Source organism: Brachyistius frenatus, unplaced genomic scaffold (assembly GCF_029030835.1).
Source record: "Brachyistius frenatus isolate BFR_SWC_R1_liver_20210118 unplaced genomic scaffold, ASM2903083v1 Contig_153, whole genome shotgun sequence".
In the NCBI taxonomy this organism is placed as follows: domain Eukaryota; kingdom Metazoa; phylum Chordata; class Actinopteri; family Embiotocidae; genus Brachyistius; species Brachyistius frenatus.
The window spans coordinates 155,573-176,588 of record NW_027210752.1 but is presented as its reverse complement, the minus strand read 5'-3'; the positions used below and the strand labels follow the sequence as shown (position 1 = coordinate 176,588).

The window sequence follows — 21,016 nt, the reverse complement described above, 5'->3', positions numbered from 1 at the left end:
TGCTGGTCAGCTGTAACACCAACATGCCGCTAACGAGCAGGAAAGACTGTGGAAAACTGAAAAAGGTCCGGTCCAGAATAACTGGCTGCCCCTGCTCACTTTTAGCGGCTGAATTCTTTTGCGTAAACTTCTTCTCCACAGCACTGATCATGCTGGCTCGCCGCCACGCGGGTACTCGTACTATTGGGACATTTAGATGGAACGGAGTCATTGTTGCTTCTTTTTTTTTTTCACGTCAAAATGAAAAGCCCCAAATTTTGTTGTACGTTCCGTTTTTTGTCTTTGAAGCTTCAATGATGAAATTAGGCTCCGTGCTCTCTTGGGATGTTACTTAAGTCGGACTATAATGTTCATTCATAAATGTAAATAAATATTTAATAAAAGCGACGCCAGATTGTCATCTCCATTAGCTTTTGAATCCCTACGTGCCCACGGTTAGAGGAGACGCTCGTTGGGGTCTGCCATGAGCCCGGTGAGAGCTCCTCTTATAGGACGACGGAAGACTGATAGTTGTATAACCCCGCACAATTCAAGGAAATACAATTCAGAGGAAATAGAAACTAGTTTGAACAATGGTGGAACCGAGCCATCGTGAAAGTTACGACGGCTGCTTTTGCCATGAAAAAGGTCTGCTTCCAGTGTAAGCAAAGGCTGACTTGGAAGTGAAAGATATTTTTCTACCACTTATTTTGTTCAATGTTTTACTGCTTTATAGATGCATACTTACATAAATACTTCCCGTGGTGCGTTTAGATGCTCTCTCTCTCTCTCTCTCTCTCGTATGTTAGCGCATATTTAATTAGCCTGGATGATCGGTGTCCGGCCTGTTGGGATTTTACTTCCTTCTGTGAAAAGATTTAAGGTCAGACAAGAGTAATGCAGCATACACCGGAGACGAGTCGGGTGTAAGAAAATTCATGCCGTGTGTTGAGCCTGACTGACCTCTGGCCCCCCTGCAGAGGGAGCTGCGAAGGCCTCTTCTGTTCCCTCACTGGGTTCAGTGAAGAAGTGGTTTCTTGTGGTGAATGCGCAGTAAACACAAATGGCACGCTTAGTCTGTCAAAGCTGTTTTAATAGGCGTCACATGAAGGAAAAGGCTCCCTCTGTTAAAATCCTCAGTCCTACTGTATGCGGGTGCTTGGAGCAAAAAAAAACAAAAACAAAAAAAAACACCCTCAACTCAAGCACCTACACCTGCATCAAGTGCTGACGTTTGTCAGTTGGTATTCAACACAGTGTCAAAAGTTTGTTCACAAGTTCAGCATCAGTTCAGTAATTATTACTCACAATAAGAGGAGTCACAGATTTCAGCCCTGTCTGCACAACATGGTTGTCAGTCTTGATTATTAAAGTGAATTCACAAGCGTGTTTGATGGATGGGACTGGTGCCTGTACGGGGGAGGGGGGGGGGGGGGGGGCTATGCCGGCGTTAGTCTTCCTGTGGTTTACCTGAGCTCGGAGTGATGGCTGAATCAGACCACTGCGTCTGCGCCTGCCTGTCTACGTCGTAAAAGGAATCTGCGGCGACAGAACGGCTAGCATTCAGCACTACCTGTTAGACGAGAGGATTTTTTTTTTTTTCATAAGACGTTTCCTATACCAAACGTTTCATTAATAAAAAATACACCTGAATTCTCTTTATGTACAACAGAAAAGAAACGTGTTCACCTGCATATTCAAGATTCATTTTAATATTAGGTATAGATTTTCTGTATTAGAAATATCACTATTTTCTGAAATGAGGGATCTTTAAACTAATGTAATAACGATCATCTCACCCATAAATCATTGAAGTACAATATTTACATATATTACAGAGCCCATTTAATCTGAAACAATATTAAAATAAATGTTCAATAGATACAAAGTTTTTTCTGTTTTTAATTCTATTTATATATATCAACCTTGTCAAGGAGTCCTTACACACTCCAAAAATGTAAAGCCATTCTCCTCTAACAAACTATTAAGTGCAAACAATTTGTTTTCCATATAAAAAACTATGATTGCAGCATCCAGCGTTGAGACAGAGCAATAACAAGCCGCCACCCCCCCACCCTCCATTTCCCCCCACAAGTGCTTCCGAAGCTGTCGTCCAAATATGCCACTTGTTTTCTGCAGTCAAAATGAATTCAAAAGTAATGAGGGAGTGGGGGGGGGGGGGCAGGATGAAAAGAAACTCTGTGCAAAACATACACTCAAAAGTGTGACACCTCGGATTCAAATGTTTATAAAGGAAGTCAAAAGCGGCCTCTCTTTGAGCGGGTGTTTGAGGACTGTGGCTGCACCCAGGAGGTGGAAAGAAAACAATAACGAAAGAGACCTAGCTTTGGGGGATATGCAGCTGCTCCCTCATCGTATTCCCTTTATCTGTGGACATATTACATGAACAAGGGATTGAATTAAACCCACACAAAGGGTTCGGTTGAGGCATCGTTACAATGCTCGCGCCGCGTCTAGTCTTTGAGGATCTACAGGCACAAAAGATTGGGTTTTAGTTATTTTCAGACTAGACACGACTTGATATGACCGTAGGTGCAACAACGAGCCAGTCCAACCTTCCCATCAACCTCCTGGATGATTTAAAGCTTGCCCTCTTACTTCCAATAGCATCCTTTTAACCCCTCAAAGAAAAAAAAAAAAAAAAAGAAGAAGAAGAGGAGGGGGGAGGGGGGGCCGAGTTTCAAACCCTGGCTTGGCCAACATCGGTTATGCAGTAACACAAAGAGAGCGTCGGGGTGGTTCTAGTGATGAGAATGAAGGTGACACTGGAGGTTCATGTGGTGTGTGTGACAGTGTGTGAAGAAGCGCTGCGGGGCCTTGGCCTTGGTCGCCCCCCCCCACAACCCGTCTCTGTTGCATGGCGCTGTCATTAGCAGCACCAGCACTGGGGCTATACTACTGTTCCACTGGGGGAGTTGGCTGGGTTGTTTTGAGATGATAGCAATCCCTGTGGAGAGACAGATAACACACATTGATAACAAACAACAGTGTTTACTTCAATGCAATGCAAGAGGCAGAATAGTGAGGCCATGAGGTGTACTGTCAGAGAAGGTGTCCTGTTAAGCATCGACAAACGCTGTGGGTTTAGTGTAAATCTGGCTGCACGCGGAGGGGGTGGGGGCACTAATGGCCTCCGGATGCGCGAAAAATACCTAAACAACGCGAGTTTAGAGGTGTCACATGACAGTATCCTCAAGAGGCCTGTCACTCACCACTTTCCCGGGCCTAGCCCATGTGCAAACGAAACCCTCCTGACAGGCTGTTACCAGACAGTCCTCAAGGAAGATTAACACAGTGAGTCTTTCGTGAGCGATCTTCTTGCACACCAGCGGCTCGAGGAGTGGCACCTCCTCCATGCGCGGGCACAGCGTCGTGCCCAGAGTCTTTGCGGCGTCGGCCTTGGCCGTCCGCGACGAGCTGAGCTGGTTGAGCTTGTCGCTGCTCTTGCTGCTGATGTGGCCCATGCTGTGGTTGCGCTTGTGGTCCTTCTCGTGGCGCTCCTTGCGCGAGTCGTGCAGCGACAGCGTCGCGAACTTGCTGACGCTGGTGGCGATGAAAGCGCTGTCGATGATGCTGTTGCCCTTGGTGCTGCCGCTGCTGTTGCTGCCCGTGTGACTGTTCGGGGTGCTGCCCCCCGCCGGGTTGGAGGAGTGGGGCAAGCTGTTGGACCGGGGCAGGGTGCTGGGGAGGGAGTTCGCCGGGTTGCCACTGGTGCTACTATTGCTCACATTGTCTTTACCATTGGTGCCACTGGAATTGGTGGTGGTGGATACAGTAGTAGTAGTAGTAGTAGAAGTACTAGTAGTAGAAGTAGTAGTAGTAGTAGTAGAAGTAGTAGTAGTAGAAGTAGTGGTTTGTCCAGTGGCTGGAGGGCTCGTGGCACTCATTACATTAGTGTGAGTCCGAGTGCGTGACAACGGAAGGTGAGGAAAGAGAATGTCCTCCGTAAGGTCCCACAAACACAGCTGGGTATCCTGACCCACTGAGCCAAATCTGTAGGTGACGCTAACGGGCCGACTGTCAGTAGAGTTCCTCTTAGAGAGCCGAGAATGGGAGCTGTTCGCTCTGTCCCGGCCGGCGCCGAAGTGTATCTGCTCATGGAAGTCCTCATCGCTGCCACTGAACTCAGCGGGGGGGTCGCCGTCCTCCACGCTGGTGGTACAGTGGTCGAACGCCACCACGCTCACCCACGACTTGTGGCCGTGCCCCCGCGCGATGACCTTGCAGTCCAAAAAGGACCACACCGTCACCAGGTCGTCCTCCCCGCCCGCCACGATGTACCGTCCGTCCGGGCTCCAGCACACGCACAGCAGGCCACCGAAGTAGCTCTTCATTGTTCCGTGGAGCTCGGCGGCGTCGAAGCCGAACACCCGCAGGAAGCCGTCCTGGCTCGCGCAAGCCAGGAACTTGCCGTCCGGGGAGAAAGCAAACTCATTGAGTGCCCCTTCGCCCACTGTCCAGCGCAGCAACGGGTTACGAGCGGACTTGCTCTTGCAGGTATGCACAGCATAGTTTTCGCCCTGCTTGAGTAGCTGGTAGTGAGGCGCTGTGGTGCCACAGGTGTTTTCCACGTTGTACAAGTACATGCTGCCGCTGGAGTGAGCCACCAGGAACAGGCTCTCTGAACCAGGAACCCATCGTACGCACGTCACTCTCGACTTGTCTATAAGTCTCTGGAGTGGGGGGAGAGAACAAAGAGAAAAAAAACATGGAGTCTGGTCAGCCAGTTACTTCATTCAGTCGACTAACCAAAATAGAATGCAAGTATTTAGTCCAATTCTGAAGAAGTAAACCGTCTTTAAAAACCGTGTCCTTCAAAACGGTGTCGACTGTAACCCACCTCCTCATTGAAGAGTTTGCTGGTTTCCTTCTTTATCGGGTCTATGAGTTGCACTTGGCCTGCCGAGAAGCCCACCAGCAGGGAGACGCTCTCTGCTGTAGCTGTGAGGGGGTTGAAGTCGTGACACGTCGGCTGCGTTCCTTTGTATATCCTCTTGTCTATGGGCTTACTGAGGTCAGCAGCCTGGAACCACAACAAACACACGATTGCAATTAAAAAGGAGAAAAAAAAATATGTTCTTTTAGTTGGGACAGATTGTGTCGCTGACACCGTTATGCTGAAACACCATGTTGCGACATGTAGGAAAGTCATCATCCAAAAATAGAGAGGAGGATCAACAAAAGCTTAGCCAGCGCAAATTAAGATATGTGGGACAGCTTCATACTTCATTACTACAACTTTTCTTGTGGTCTATTTTGGTGCATTAAAGGAGCCAGAATTACAAACTTGGGGGTTGTGACTATAACGTTCTCGGAGTTGTCAGAGAGACTGCTGTAAAGGAGAGACTCCTTTAATAAGGGCCGAGTGTGACATTTCGAGAACAACAACAATGCTACCAACGTACGTCTGATTTTTATTTTTTTACTGACAGTTCTGTTTCACGTGGTGTAAAGCCATGTGGTCATCAGAGGGGAAAAAGTAGGAGCGCTTGTTTGGATGATGTCCTGAATAACAATGCAGCAGAATCGTTGTCATTTGAGACGAAATGAGACGATATGGAGGTATCAATCGAGGTCACGTTTTAATTGTGTAGCTCTGAGGGGGGTCCACAGCTTCTACAAGAATCCACATCAACAATCAGGCAGCATGACTTCCTGTACTTCTGTGGTTCTGCATTGACTTCCGTGCAACAGATAACCGCCTCCCTTTCCACTCCCATTCAACCCACGTGCTGTAAAGCCTAGAGACAGTGGCAACTTATTATTTGCCTTGACGTGGACATTTTTTACTAGCTTTTTAATCAAATTGTCCAAGGAAGGAAGTGTCATAGAAAATCGGCACGTCAGGGTCAAAGTCAGCAGGAAACTATTTTGCTCTCGTACTAGTTTGATCATATCAGAACTTACTCTGTTTTCTAATTATTGGCATGAGTGTGGTATGAATATATCCCATCACTACACTGCAACATCCAAATGAAACCCATTTGCAAAACGCACAGGACTTTTTTTTTTTTCAACCAATGTCCCTGCAGGGCTGCTCAACAGGTGATTAAAGGTCCATCGAAATAACAGACCGGCTTTAAAACTATAGCGTGCTTTAAAGATGATATGCATACATATACTGGTATACTGGTGCATATTACCTTCCAAATCAAATCCTCTGATTACAGTCTGTGGCTCATTTGAGTGAACGCAGGCTTTGTTCGGACTATCGGTCAAAATCTAATTTCCGACTGTTCTAATCTGATTTTTTTGTTTTTGTTTACATCTGGCACTTTTGATTCGCTGTAAAGTCCATGTGTGCAGTTTCATGGTAAGTTGATGGCAGAGGGAGACGGTCACAGCTGTTCAGTCTGGACCACACTCCTCCCTAGACAGTGACAGCTGCACGAAATAAAGTCTCTGACATCGTATCGTTATTTTAATGACATCGCCATGTGTGGTCATGTTTCCACGTCTTCAAGAAAAGAAGCTCAGGGATTCATTTGCCGTGCGCCGGCCTGTCGCCGTGTTCGACCGACTGCATTTCGATGAGCACCTATTGATTGACGGTGACATCATGCATTTAGCTGCGAAGCAAAACCCCGCAGCCAATAAATATCTCTCCCTATTAATAAGGTGCATGTATGTCATTGAACGATGATTAGGCTTGAACTAGAGTGGTGGCAGAAATAAACAAATCATTAATATGTATGACAATTGTCAACTAAAAATGTCATGGCTGTGACCGCCATGTTTGCGATGTGGTAAATGAGCCTATTCCATTACGGTTTGTTTAAGTGAACTGCTTTTATTTTCAGGAGCGATGCCATCACCGTAGCAACCATTGCCACCCAGACACACAGACGAGGTTAATCGAAAAGATCGGACTCTGATGGCAAAAGACTCTTGATTTGGACTGAACATAACCAGGTTCCTTTCACGGTTTCTCCTCCTGTCAGTTGTTTGCAGTGGGGAAAAAAATAAAAAAAACAACAACAACAGAGTTCTTATTGGGAAGCTTGTTTGCTACTGAGACTTTGCTTTCAGACGCTGCTTCAGGGACGACGACGACGACAACAACAACAACAGCAGCATCATGATCACCGCGGTCACATTCACCATCCCCCCTGTTTAACACCACCAAACGTGGGCTTGCTGCAATGACGTCATCACCGTGAATCACATTGCATCCCATCCAAACCCTGACGGGAGAGTGAACACATCATTACATCACGAGGGCCGACCAACTCGTCACTTCCAGTCCGATCAACGCGAACACTTTTAGCGGCTTCTGTAACAGGAGGGGGGGGGAGAAGAAGAGAGACACCGCGGTCTCCAACAACTCGGCCGCTCCGTCCGGTGTAAAAGGTTCAGCTACCGTGTGAAGAACGAGGGTAAACAAAAACACATCATCATCATCATCGTCATCATCCGACGTGACATGACAAGCCTTTACACGCGTCAAACCAAATGGACTGGGGTGGGGGTGGTGGTGGGGTGGGGGATGTCGTGTCGCGGCCTGTCACTGGCTTAAAAACTCGGAAAAACTGGCGGACGGCGAGGAGCGCACGAGTCTTACGGAGGCACACACACACACACACACAAAAACACAAAACAACAACAACAAAAAAAACAACTGTGGCGATGTTAGCTCACAATGCTAATTAGTACCCAACTTAGCGAGGTCTGCTACACGGCCCGGCCTCGACAACCTGCGCACTTCAATGACGGGAGCTAACGGAGTTGACAAGCCGGGAGGTTGTGCGACACGTTTAAAGACGCCGAATCAGCGGGTGTCGCCTCCCGGACAGCGGCGGCCTCGTCAACGCACTCAGCATTGTTTACCTTCCTCACGCCTTTGTAGATATAAAAGTACAGTTCCCGGCCCACATTGAAACAGATCCTGTCGCCGTTGCCGGACTGGTCGTTTACGTTGACGAAGGAGACCTTGACGGGGTTGGAGCCCTGCGAGTTGAAAGGCACCCTGTTCGGGCGGCTGTATTCGGAGTGAGTGAGGAGTTTGTAGACGCCTTCTCGTGTGGTGAATTGAGTTTTAATTTCGTTCATCTCCTTCCCTCCTCCCTCCGCCGCCATCTTGGAAATTGGCGTTCATCCTTGTGCCAGCCCCGGATGTTACCGTCAGCGCATGCGTCGGGACTGTTGAAGTCCAGCGAAATTATAAAGATGAAACTAGAACCGTAAACAAAGTGAGCATTCAAACCGGTTTCAGGTAACGAATAACGTTTTAAACACCTCAAGGCTACACATGTCCAGTGCCATAATGTTTTTGCTACTGAAGTAACCATTTATTAAAAACGTTGTGTCAATTATAGTTATAATTCATGAAACAATCAATTACCTATACAAAGTCACACTTTTTATAGAAAATACAACCAATTAGTCACTTTAATAATTATAAATGAAAATAATAATATAAAATATAAAAGAAAATGCCTTGTGTGAGTGGTATGACATGTTGCAAGTTTTACGCTGGTTGATTGAGTGTATGGAGCATCTCTCGAGACCCTCATGAGCTATGTATACTTTAACATACACGGGTTGATGTGTATGACAGCATTACCTGTTTCCTATCTAGCCATGTCACACCTGTGTACCAGGATTTCTGTTAAACTAATTTCTGAATAAGCAGTGGCAGCACAAAACCCGTCCAGTCACATTTAATTTACCTCAGGCAAATTGTCAAAAGATGTATCCTGCTTTCCATTGCACTGAGACAGCGATAAATGCTCTTATCTTCCAAGTTACATTACTGAAATGCAGATTCAGGTTGTGCAAGATGTTTCAGTGTGAACTGTTTCCAGCTCATACTGTTTTAGCTTCATTATAATGGTCTCGGACCCAGAGTATGGTCATGTTGTGAACCTTTAAATCCATATTGTCCCTCATGTTGTCTGTGTCCACTGGGGAAAGGTAAATATCCCATTTTATTTAAAGAGAGAACATTATGTGGGATTAGCCCATAGTACATGTCCAGGAACACTGTTAAAGTGCTATAATAAAGTTGTGTTTGAATGTACTTTATAATCTCCAACAGACAAAGTGAATCTGTGTTGCAATCGTTGCCCCAACTGCTTAAAATATGTGAAACCTTGAGATTCATCCCAATCTTGAACGCCAAAAAAAGACACAGGCCTGTTGTTCTATGGAGTGCGTGTGGATCCAATGAGGCAACACGACAGCAGCTGATAGCGACGGCGGTGCACAGCTGTGACGCTTACAGGGGGGTATGAGGCCTAGTAGCCAGACAAGCTATCAGGAAAGCTCTCACTGTGAGTGACAGGCACTTCTTGTGACTCTGCAGCCCTATAAGGGCACATAAACTTTAGGGCTCTGGTGTCTCACTCGCTACCCCCTTCTCGGCCTTTCCTTAACACCCCCCGCCCTTCCTCTTACTGTAGTATCTTCTGGAAGCTTCTGAATGGGAGCTTCGAGAAACCACCCCCTTAAGTATAAAAAGACACCGGCCTGTCGTGAGGTCTGCACAGAATAAAAAGGTACTCACTCAAACAAACCCAAGAGAGGCTTACAGCCCACAGGAGCATCAGCGAGGTACTCATTTGGAGCCCTTCAAAAAGAGAAGGCAAGTTCAGTGATTCATTCGACGACTATCTACAAGAAGGAACAGAAGACAAAGATTATATTCAAGGTAAGACTGAAGCAAATACAGCTAAGTTTTTCTGTTGCATTTCAAATGAAAAAAAAAAAAGTAATGAAAAAGTACATTAGGTGTTTTAATGGTACAGGCAGAAAAGGTAGTAGGATTTTGTTTTTATTAGACCGACAGACTAGCCTCTTTACCAGAATCACTGTGATTTGTAAGAAGCACATGGCAAGCAGGGTGACCCTCGGTGTGAGCAATGGTCGATGAGCAGGAAAACCATTTGGTAAAAATTTAGATGCAGCATATTCATATTTTAGAATATAAGTAATAAAAATAAAATGATAAGGCAGTGTTTGAACGAAGATCAAAACTTTTGTTGTATCTGTCATGAATGCTTAACTGAGGAAATATGATTACAAGGCTGAACTCGTTAGTGCTCCACATGACAATAGAGGAGAGATTTTCCTGCTCTATGGTTAAAAAACTAAAGTTAGTTTTTCTTTCATTTTTGAATTGCAAGCAGCTTTTCCTTCCTTTAACAAAAAGGTGTTGAATGACACATGCTGAAGCCCCTGTGGGGGGGTTGGGAACCCATCAAAACTCCACCCATTTTCCAAATGCCAAGTCTTTGATTGACAGAAGGAACATGTGTTCACCCACCATCAGCAACTGCAACCCGGCTTTAGCCATGTGGCTGTGGGTGTCTTAAAAAGAAGAACATTTCAGATATAATAACAGGGAGAAAAAAAATCTAAACTACATAGTAAATCAATTTTAATATTAATACAAAATAGTATGTTTAAATATGAGTAACATTATTATTATTCAAGAAAACAATTTCATAAAGCATAATGTATTATGTGGTTTCCTTTAGATGCCTGAGAACGCTGGACACGTTATGGAGGAGGAGGCTGAGACCTTTGCCTTCCAGGCTGAGATTGCTCAGCTTATGTCCCTTATCATCAACACTTTCTACTCAAACAAAGAGATCTTCCTTAGAGAGCTCATCTCCAACTCCTCAGATGTAAGTAAAAATCAACATTTTGTTCACTTAAAAAAAAAAAAAACAGCAGCCTTTCCATTTATACAAGCATCACTATTTTAATGCGGTTATCCCTTCTGGACAGGCCTTGGATAAAATCAGATATGAAAGCTTGACCGACCCCAGCAGACTCGAGTCCTGCAAGGACATGAAGATTGAAGTCAAGCCCGACCTGCACGCTCGCACCCTGACCCTGATTGACACGGGTATCGGCATGACCAAGGCTGACCTGATTAACAACCTGGGCACAATCGCCAAGTCCGGCACCAAGGCCTTCATGGAGGCTCTGCAGGCTGGAGCCGACATCTCCATGATCGGTCAGTTCGGTGTGGGTTTCTACTCCGCTTACCTGGTGGCTGACAAGGTGACGGTCATCACCAAGCACAACGATGACGAGCAGTACATGTGGGAATCTGCAGCTGGAGGCTCATTCACGGTCAAGGTTGACACTGGTATGTTTTTATTCTCCTCATTTATATATTACTTTAATCAACAGTTTGATCCATTTTCGGACCTTACCCTGACTGTTTATTTGATTGATACTTTTAGGAGAGTCCATTGGCAGAGGCACAAGAGTGATTCTTCACCTCAAAGAGGATCAGACAGAGTACTGTGAGGAGAAACGCATTAAGGAAGTTGTCAAGAAGCACTCACAGTTCATTGGCTATCCTATTACACTCTATGTAAGTTATTTTTAAGCAATAAGAATAGGTATTTTCCATATTGATTATATTCAATGTACACAGTAATACAAAAATTAATTAACCGTTTCGTATGTTCAAGGTGGAGAAGACAAGAGAGAAGGAGGTGGACCTTGATGAGGGAGAAAAGGAAGAAGAAGTTGAGAAAGATGCTGCTGAGAACAAGGACAAACCAAAGATTGAGGACGTTGGCTCCGACGAGGATGAAGACACAAAGGATGGAAAGAACAAGAGGATGAAGAAGGTCAAGGAAAAGTACATTGATGCTCAGGAGCTGAACAAGACCAAGCCCATCTGGACCCGTAACCCAGACGACATCACCAATGAGGAGTACGGAGAATTCTACAAGAGTCTCACCAACGACTGGGAGGACCACCTGGCTGTCAAGGTGAGCTACATCTACTGGTGATAAATGCCCTAAAATATTGCAGCCTGTAGTGTCAACCAACGACGTACTTTTAAGCTAACCAATACGTACCTTTATCTTGTCGCCGCAGCATTTCTCAGTGGAAGGTCAGCTGGAGTTCCGTGCCTTGCTTTTCGTTCCCAGAAGGGCTGCATTCGACCTCTTTGAAAACAAGAAAAAGAAAAACAACATCAAGCTTTATGTACGCAGGGTCTTCATCATGGACAACTGTGATGAGCTGATTCCAGAGTATCTCAGTAAGTAATACTTATACTACTAGTCATTGACATACCTATCCTTAGTCTGGTCTTGCTGAGATATCAATAACCTTAAAACTGGCTTTGGATAGCTGAGCAGGTTTTATCTTCTCTACTTAGACTTCATCAAGGGTGTTGTGGACTCTGAGGATCTGCCCCTGAACATCTCCAGAGAGATGCTGCAGCAGAGCAAGATCCTGAAGGTCATCCGCAAGAACCTGGTCAAGAAGTGCCTGGAACTGTTCACAGAACTGTCCGAGGACAAGGACAACTACAAGAAGTGCTACGAGCAGTTCTCCAAGAACATCAAGGTAGGTTGATCCATCCGAATTAATTTCTAAAACATTAAACTTTCAGATGAAATATCGAAATGTCATATCTTGGTTTGATTTCAATTGCACACAGTAGCACGTTTCTTCATGTTACAGCTTGGCATCCATGAGGACTCCCAGAACAGGAAGAAGCTGTCTGAGATGCTGCGCTACTTCACCTCAGCCTCTGGAGACGAGATGGTTTCCCTGAAGGACTATGTTGCTCGCATGAAAGACAACCAGAAACACATTTACTACATCACCGGTGAGTTGTTCAAACTTAGTTTCCACTCTTTTTTTCCCCAAACTTTGCTTGAGAGTTTGCTTAATATCAATTTATTTAACTGCAGAGCGATTCAATTAATTAAAATCAACTTTTACAGGTGAGACCAAAGACCAGGTGGCCAACTCTGCCTTTGTGGAGCGCCTTCGCAAAGCCGGCCTCGAGGTCATTTACATGATCGAGCCCATTGACGAGTACTGTGTCCAGCAGCTGAAGGAGTTTGATGGCAAGAACCTGGTTTCAGTGACCAAGGAAGGCCTGGAGCTGCCCGAGGATGAGGATGATAAGAAGAAGCAGGAGGAGCTTAAAAATAAGTTTGAGAACCTCTGCAAGATCATGAAGGACATCCTCGACAAGAAGATTGAAAAGGTAACCTCTCTCCTTCTCGAAATGAAGTCACTGCTAATACACTGATAACGCTGGATGGACTTTGTTTGATCATGATAATAATACTGAATTTGCTTATGGACAGGTTGTAGTTTCCAACCGCTTGGTCTCCTCCCCCTGCTGCATCGTCACCAGTGCCTACGGCTGGACGGCCAACATGGAGAGGATCATGAAGTCTCAGGCCCTGAGAGACAACTCCACTATGGGCTACATGACAGCCAAGAAGCACCTTGAGATCAACCCGCTGCATCCAATCATTGAGACCTTGAGGGTGAAGGCAGAGGCTGACAAGAACGATAAGGCCGTGAAGGACCTGGTCATCCTGCTCTTCGAGACTGCCCTGATGTCCTCAGGATTCACACTGGAGGATCCACAGACACACGCCAACCGCATCTACAGAATGATCAAACTTGGTCTTGGTATGTTTTATTCTCCATACCTCTGCAAACGTTACAGGAACTTGTTTTCTTATTATACTTTGATAAGGGGGCTTTGGTTGTTAATGAATACATTCTTATTCACAGGAATTGATGATGATGATTCTGCAGTTGAGGACCTCATTCAGCCTGCTGAAGAAGATATGCCAGTCTTGGAAGGAGATGATGACACATCAAGAATGGAGGAAGTCGACTAAAATACTCACAAGACTTTTTCTGTCTTTCCTAATTTTTATTTTTGTAAGTTATATTGCATTTTCAAACATATTTCATTTGAACACAAATCCTGTTCATAAACAGTATTAATAAGTCAATATAGAAGTTGATGGAATTAAGGCAGGCCATAGTGTGGCTTTAGTCTACATTATATCAGCTACTTATATAATACTACTGGCAACCATTAAGAGTAATATAAAGTCACTGGGGATTTGACTTTTGTCTCTTTTTGTAACTGTTAAATTTTTTATGAAAAACATTCAAATTTGTAATAAAATATATTTAGAAATGCCTGCAATCATTCTTTTGACACGTGCATGCATTTTCTTTTTCTTATGAATAAATAATGGCTGGAGAAGAGGAGAAAGACATAATAATATATGTATAGCAGTTGAATTTCATCAACAACAGCTCATTATTTTAGTCACTCTTTTAGTCACTGTTCTGGAATTTTCAGTTTCTACTTCCACGTCTTTTTTTTTTTTTCTCACTTGGAACGCCCTCCCGTCCTTTAATCCCGCCTACTCCTGTCAAACAAGGGCATAAAGGCGTGAACGCTCGGTGTGATTGACAGTCCAGCGGGCCAATCAGCGGCCGATACAGAGCTGTTTAGCGAGGAGGATTCCAGACGGTTCTGGAAGCTCAGGTCAGGATTTCTCGAACGCTCGGAAAGGGTACAAATACTGCACAGCGATCTTCACTGGATCCCGGAGGAACCGCACCAGTCGGCGCATCGGGAGATTTAGAAAAACGACCTCCGCACATCTCACTCCGGAGATACCCGTTCACTGAAGACCAAGGTAAACGAATGACGTTTTATCCAGCATTTACGACGGAGACGCCAGCTGAACGAATGTAATGTTACACACTTTGACATTCATGTTTAATGGTCCGCTGATGATAGCTCAGTTGCCACATAGATTATAGCCTACCGAAGCTGATATTTTATACAATGACGATAATGTTCAAATATTTTTGACATGCCTTAATAGGAATAGTGACGACTTCTGTGAATACCAGCATTCATTGTAGTTAATGTAACCCGGTGTAATAAATTCGCGATTAAAACACGATAACCAGGCTTATGATTTTTATATCGAGGTATATAATGATTGATGGTACTCGGCCTTATTTGCATATTTCAGAACTTTTTTTTTTTTTTTTTGCAACATTTTCTTGGCAACTATCCCGGCCACATTACCTTGCTCAAACCTGGGAGCCACATGGCCATGATGCATTTGGTGGTGCACTTGTCAGTGAGGAATTATGTCTTATTAGAGCACACAGCTTAATGAACCTAATCACATTGCGCGAGGAGAGAGATTTATTCTGAGATTTCCAGTTTACGCCGTCCTCTGCTGTCCCACAGCAATCCAGTGTGAGATCAGTGGGGTACAGGGCGTCCATTCACAGAACCGCTTCAGATGGTTGGAGAGGAGGAGCTTTCCATTCCTATGGAAACTGCTAGAGAGCTCGGTTCGCCTCTTGGTACCTTCTAGAAACGTGTAATTTATCCGAGAGACCGGTAGGTGGGGTCATTCCTGCTGATGCTGTGCAATTCAAAGCCATGTGCTCCTCTCTGACCAGCCAATAACCAAGTAGGACAGGATAACGGCGCCTGGAAGTGAAGTGGAATCTAGTAGTGGAACCTAAATATACATTTTAAACAAACAAAAAAAATTCCAAAAACATAAAGGAAACGATCACTCTACACAAACCATGCATACATTTGATTGCGTTTACTGCTCTCTGGAAAAGGTAACTTGTTGTAGACAGAAGCAGGTGGATTAGTCTCATCTGCCAGAGATGGATTATAGAGAGGTGGAGCAGTTAGCAAAGCTGAGACAGTCTGTCACACCACCTGCCTTAACAAATATAACGTGCCCACATCTAATCATACTGATGCAGATACCCTGCTGCACCTTAAAATAACCTCATGTCAACTGATTATTTAATTGGTATTTTGACAATGGAACATACAAATAATGGACAATATTAAAGGTTTTGCATGTACTGTGTAATGAAATGTAATAAATATGTAGACTACCAGAGGAATTGATTTAAATGTAAGGGAGTTCTTGAGACTATTCATTTGTGGTGGTGTTAATTCCATAATATGATATGAGGATCCTTAATGAGGATGAGGTGTCACTTTAATACATAACCAGAGGGGGATTGGCAGTGCTTGCTGCTAGTGTAGTGCATTATTGTGCTGCAACTGATCCTCAGACACAAGTCAGTAAGACGTCTGTATGACTGTAAAAATGACATTAGAACAAATAAACAAGTTATGTCAAAATTTCTGTGAAAGTGTGCAGCATTCTTTCTTGTGGTGAAGGAGTCACTTCTCTAATCTTTGTCAAATAGCTGTGCAAAGCCAGTGTATGCTGTGCATTAGGGATATATTTTGTGTATGTACATGTTAATCTATGATGCATTCTTGTTCTAAGATACAGTACTTGTGTGTCCTCTCCACTTAGATGCCTGAATCACACGACCAACCAATGGAGGAGGAGGCGGAGACCTTTGCATTCCAGGCTGAGATTGCTCAGCTGATGTCCTTGATCATTAACACCTTCTACTCTAACAAAGAGATCTTCCTCAGGGAGCTTATCTCCAACTCCTCAGATGTAAGTTTGTCAAAGTATTAGTCTTAATCTCACCTTGTGTTAAAGGTGTTTATTGAGCTTGTTTTAAGGCAATTCATGTTATATGAGGTGGCTATAATACGTACTAATATGCTGATAATCAAGGAATTGGAACTGACAAATAGTTAATAAATTAAAAGTCATTTAACTTTTTGTAAAAACATTTTATTAATGGATTTTTTGTTTTTTTGTCAGGCTCTGGACAAAATCCGCTATGAGAGTCTCACTGATCCCTCAAAGCTGGACAACGGCAAGGACCTCAAAATTGAAATCATTCCCAACAAAGAGGAACGCACCCTGACCCTGATTGACACGGGTATCGGCATGACCAAGGCTGACCTGATCAACAACCTGGGCACAATCGCCAAGTCCGGCACCAAGGCCTTCATGGAGGCTCTGCAGGCCGGAGCCGACATCTCCATGATCGGTCAGTTCGGTGTGGGTTTCTACTCCGCTTACCTGGTGGCTGACAAGGTGAAGGTCATCACCAAGCACAACGATGACGAGCAGTACGTGTGGGAATCTTCTGCTGGAGGCTCATTCACGGTTAGAGTGGACATCTGTAAGTCATGTAAACGTACAAATAAAATAACTTGGTGGTTATTTAACATAGTTATTGTATCACGCACTGACCTATATTTACCCCGTACAGCTGATTCAGTGTGGCGTGGAACCAAGGTAATCCTGCACCTAAAAGACGACCAGACAGAATACCTTGAGGAGCGAAGGGTCAAAGAGATTGTGAAGAAGCACTCACAGTTCATTGGCTACCCCATCACACTCTATGTAAGTACTAACATAGGCTTTAAAATGCCAAGTAGACTTATAAATGAGTTAAAATCACTTAATGCAAAAATCTGAAAACACTGATTTCACAAATTTGTTGTTTCAGCAACAATGTATTTTTTTATTTTGACAAAAGTTGTGGTAAATTTATTTTTAGGCCTGTGACTCATGGTTTTATTTTTTTTTTTTTTTTCCTTCAGGTGGAGAAAGAGCGGGACAAGGAGGTGAGTGACGACGAGGCGGAGGAGGAGGAAGAGGAGAAGGAGAAAGACAAAGACGAGGAGGAGGAGAAGGATGAGGACAAACCCGAGATCGAGGACGTTGGGTCGGATGATGAGCACGACCACGACCACGACCACGACAAGTCCTCAGAAAAGAAGAAGAAGAAGAAGAAGATCAAGGAGAAGTACATCGATCAGGAGGAGCTGAACAAGACCAAGCCCTTGTGGACCCGTAACCCAGACGACATCACCAATGAGGAGTACGGAGAGTTCTACAAGAGTCTCACCAACGACTGGGAGGACCACCTGGCTGTCAAGGTTAGTCTCTATTTTTTTGAACACTTGGATTGTGCATGTTGTCACGGTTGGGAATTTTAAATGACTGCTTCAACCTATTTTGCCGCAGCACTTTTCAGTAGAGGGCCAGTTGGAATTCCGCGCCCTGCTCTTTGTGCCTCGTCGAGCTCCCTTTGACCTTTTTGAGAACAAGAAGAAGAAGAACAACATTAAGCTTTACGTGCGCAGGGTCTTCATCATGGACAACTGTGATGAGCTCATCCCCGAGTATCTCAGTGAGTATTAATCGAAGTGTGGAATTACTCCGATAATTAACTCGTGATTAAAATTACACATGGATATATCATCTTAAAAATGCAGATATATCGTTGATCAAGTTGTCCTCATCCTTCCTACCAGACTTCATCAAGGGTGTTGTGGACTCTGAGGATCTGCCCCTGAACATCTCCAGAGAGATGCTGCAGCAGAGCAAGATCCTGAAGGTCATCCGCAAGAACCTGGTCAAGAAGTGCCTGGAACTGTTCACAGAACTGTCCGAGGACAAGGACAACTACAAGAAGTACTATGAGCAGTTCTCCAAGAACATCAAGGTCAGTTTCCACAACCTCGCACTGTGCCAGCTGCAAGTTTTCCTAATCTTGTCTCATTGAAACGTTTGGCAACCAGTCTTCTGTTGAGCCCTCATGCAATCCACATGGGTTCTGAAACCCTGCAGGTTGGAGTGGACAAATTAGATTAAAGTGAAAAGTTGAATTTTTGTTAATGATCACCTTTGTTCCTCTAACCTCTTACTCGGTAGCCATCTGTCTGATCCTATGGCCATATTGCCTCTATGTAAAGCAGCTTTAAATCTTGTATTGAGCTCCTACCTGCCATCTTGATGTAAATACAGCCACTCTGGCTGTGATACACCTGACAGGGCCTGTATTAAACCAGATTTAAAATGCCATCTGAAAAGGTGTCTCCTTTGTAGCTAAATGTTACTGGAAGTTTGAATGTTATTTTTTTTTTTTTTAATTTTCAGCTTGGCATCCATGAGGACTCCCAGAACAGGAAGAGGCTGTCTGAGCTGCTGCGCTACTACACCTCAGCCTCTGGAGACGAGATGGTTTCCCTGAAGGACTATGTCACACGAATGAAGGACAGCCAGAAGCACATCTACTACATCACTGGTGAGGATCTTTTTCATTTTGAAGCTGATGTAAACCGAGAAGCTTTATAAATCATGTGAGCTGAGTTATTTAATGTGCTGGTTAAATGGCACATGAATGTCTGACTGCATTGCCATGTCTGTGTATCAGGTGAGACCAAAGACCAGGTGGCCAACTCTGCCTTTGTGGAGCGCCTTCGCAAAGCCGGCCTCGAGGTCATTTACATGATCGAGCCCATTGACGAGTACTGTGTCCAGCAGCTGAAGGAGTTTGAGGGCAAGAACCTGGTTTCAGTGACCAAGGAAGGCCTGGAGCTGCCCGAGGATGAGGATGATAAGAAGAAGCAGGAGGAGAAGAAGGCTCAGTTTGAGAACCTCTGCAAGATCATGAAGGACATCTTGGAGAAGAAGGTGGAAAAGGTGAGCAGATGAAGAACTTAAAAAGCATTAAAACAACCCATTGTGTGTTGCACACCTTCATAATGTGTAAATCATTGCCAGAAAACGATGTTAATCCTCGTTTCTCTCATCAGGTCACGGTCTCCAACCGCCTAGTCTCCTCCCCCTGCTGCATCGTCACCAGCACCTACGGCTGGACGGCCAACATGGAGAGGATCATGAAGGCACAGGCACTGAGGGACAACTCCACTATGGGATATATGGCTGCTAAGAAACACCTGGAGATTAACCCCGACCATCCCATTGTGGAGACTCTGAGGAAGAAGGCTGAGACAGACAAGAACGACAAGTCTGTGAAGGATCTGGTCATCCTCCTGTTTGAGACCGCCCTGCTCTCCTCAGGATTCACCTTGGATGATCCCCAGACTCACTCCAACCGCATCTACAGAATGATCAAGCTGGGTCTCGGTTAGTGCCTGTGTTCACTTACACAATATAAAGCTTTTATGTCTTGTTCCTCTTTCAAAATTGTAAACTACAGATTATTGCACTGACATACAGTGTGGTGATTGTTTTGACATAATTGCCTGGCTTCATCATCTGCTTCATTCCTCCTCTAGGTATTGATGAAGATGATCTGACACCAGAGGAAGTCACCTCCGCTCCCACTGAGGACATGCCCCCTCTTGAAGGGGACGATGACGACACATCCAGGATGGAAGAGGTGGACTAGGCCTGTGTCTGTTCCCTGCTAGTGTTCAGAAGTAGTGTTATATACGATTTCAAGTTAAATGTTGTAAATGAGCCTGGAATATCTCCCTCTTTCCCCCTCTGACACCTTTTTGACCGAGTTCACTTTATTTCCATTATCATCGACCATACAGTTCAGATTCACTCCTTTTAGAATTTCATTTTTTAACTTGTTACTTTTTGTATCTTGGGTTTTATTAATGCATTTTGTTTTTGTTTTTGTATTTATTGACATTCCAAAGTTTGTGTGTTCGTACGTTAACTGTAAATATATCAATATTGATACTGTTCTTTGAAACGGTGAGACCCATAAATAAAGATTTACCATGTTAACGAGTCATGTTTAGTTCACTTTTATGGAGGACTGAAGACATTGATCTTGTATGTTGATTATAATACATTATTTCTGATAAGTTTACAACAGGTATATTGTTTAAGTTGTTAATTGCTCCAAGACAATAGATAATGTGAATTGCATTTCAGTCCTAATTTGTAGTTGCAGGTAATTTACATCCTTGCTATATTTGGGGGGGTAGAGGGAGTCAAGTTTGAACTGTTATGCTGAAATAAGTATACATTTTGTGAAGTCATTTAAAGTGGAGTGAAAATAGTATTGTGTGTATTAACATGATAGTTTACATATGAAGTAGCCAAAACTGAAGTGGGAGAGACTTTTTGTGGCAAAACTAGAATTCACATCATATATGATTATCAGGTGTCAAAAGTATTGGTAGAAGACAAAGAAAAGGACGAGGACTCTTAAACCGCAGCTTAAGGTGACTTTCTGTGGACTAAACTTTTGAAATAGTTAATTTTGCATTTTTAGGTGACCTCAGGCTGGACTCTACAGATGGCAAAATAGGAAAGACATGATTGTTTAATAAAACTACAATATTGGTTTGTGTTACAGACTATCCACAGTGATGTTCACCTTCCATTGCAATTACATTTTAACTGAATTAAAGTAAGAGTAGGAACTGTTTCTTTTCATAATGTTCCCTCACACTGACTGTTCTGTACAAAAATAATGAACCAATTAAGGAGCTGAGATCACATTAAAAATGGATTGCAAGAATTATTCTCCAAGAAACTAGCCTGGCAAGGGGTGTTAAGGAGCAGGA

At 44.1% G+C, this 21,016-nt stretch overlaps 3 protein-coding genes across 3 annotated transcripts; 2 read left to right on the top strand and 1 right to left on the bottom strand.

Moving 5' to 3' along the window:
- Positions 1 to 1,671: 1,671 nt before the first annotated feature.
- On the bottom strand, positions 1,672 to 8,090 carry wdr20b (WD repeat domain 20b). Its single transcript, XM_069716173.1, has 4 exons — positions 7,828 to 8,090; positions 4,841 to 5,023; positions 3,213 to 4,673; positions 1,672 to 2,947 (listed from the first exon to the last, which is right to left on the bottom strand). The coding sequence occupies exons 1-4, from the start codon at positions 8,074 to 8,076 to the stop codon at positions 2,891 to 2,893; spliced, it is 1,950 nt and encodes a 649-aa protein (XP_069572274.1). The 5' UTR covers positions 8,077 to 8,090; the 3' UTR covers positions 1,672 to 2,890.
- A 1,372-nt stretch (positions 8,091 to 9,462) lies between these two features.
- Positions 9,463 to 13,935, top strand: hsp90aa1.1 (heat shock protein 90, alpha (cytosolic), class A member 1, tandem duplicate 1). Its single transcript, XM_069716172.1, has 11 exons — positions 9,463 to 9,649; positions 10,479 to 10,628; positions 10,732 to 11,098; positions 11,196 to 11,329; positions 11,430 to 11,735; positions 11,845 to 12,010; positions 12,131 to 12,321; positions 12,439 to 12,586; positions 12,705 to 12,973; positions 13,077 to 13,410; positions 13,516 to 13,935. Exons 2-11 carry the CDS (start codon positions 10,479 to 10,481, stop codon positions 13,623 to 13,625), a joined length of 2,175 nt encoding a protein of 724 aa, XP_069572273.1. The 5' UTR covers positions 9,463 to 9,649; the 3' UTR covers positions 13,626 to 13,935.
- Positions 13,936 to 14,267: 332 nt separating this feature from the next.
- On the top strand, positions 14,268 to 20,233 carry hsp90aa1.2 (heat shock protein 90, alpha (cytosolic), class A member 1, tandem duplicate 2). The gene is made up of 11 exons (XM_069716152.1): positions 14,268 to 14,444; positions 16,125 to 16,274; positions 16,488 to 16,854; positions 16,945 to 17,078; positions 17,279 to 17,617; positions 17,706 to 17,871; positions 17,996 to 18,186; positions 18,621 to 18,768; positions 18,898 to 19,166; positions 19,280 to 19,613; positions 19,766 to 20,233. The coding sequence occupies exons 2-11, from the start codon at positions 16,125 to 16,127 to the stop codon at positions 19,876 to 19,878; spliced, it is 2,211 nt and encodes a 736-aa protein (XP_069572253.1). The 5' UTR covers positions 14,268 to 14,444; the 3' UTR covers positions 19,879 to 20,233.
- The last annotated feature ends 783 nt before the right edge of the window (positions 20,234 to 21,016 follow it).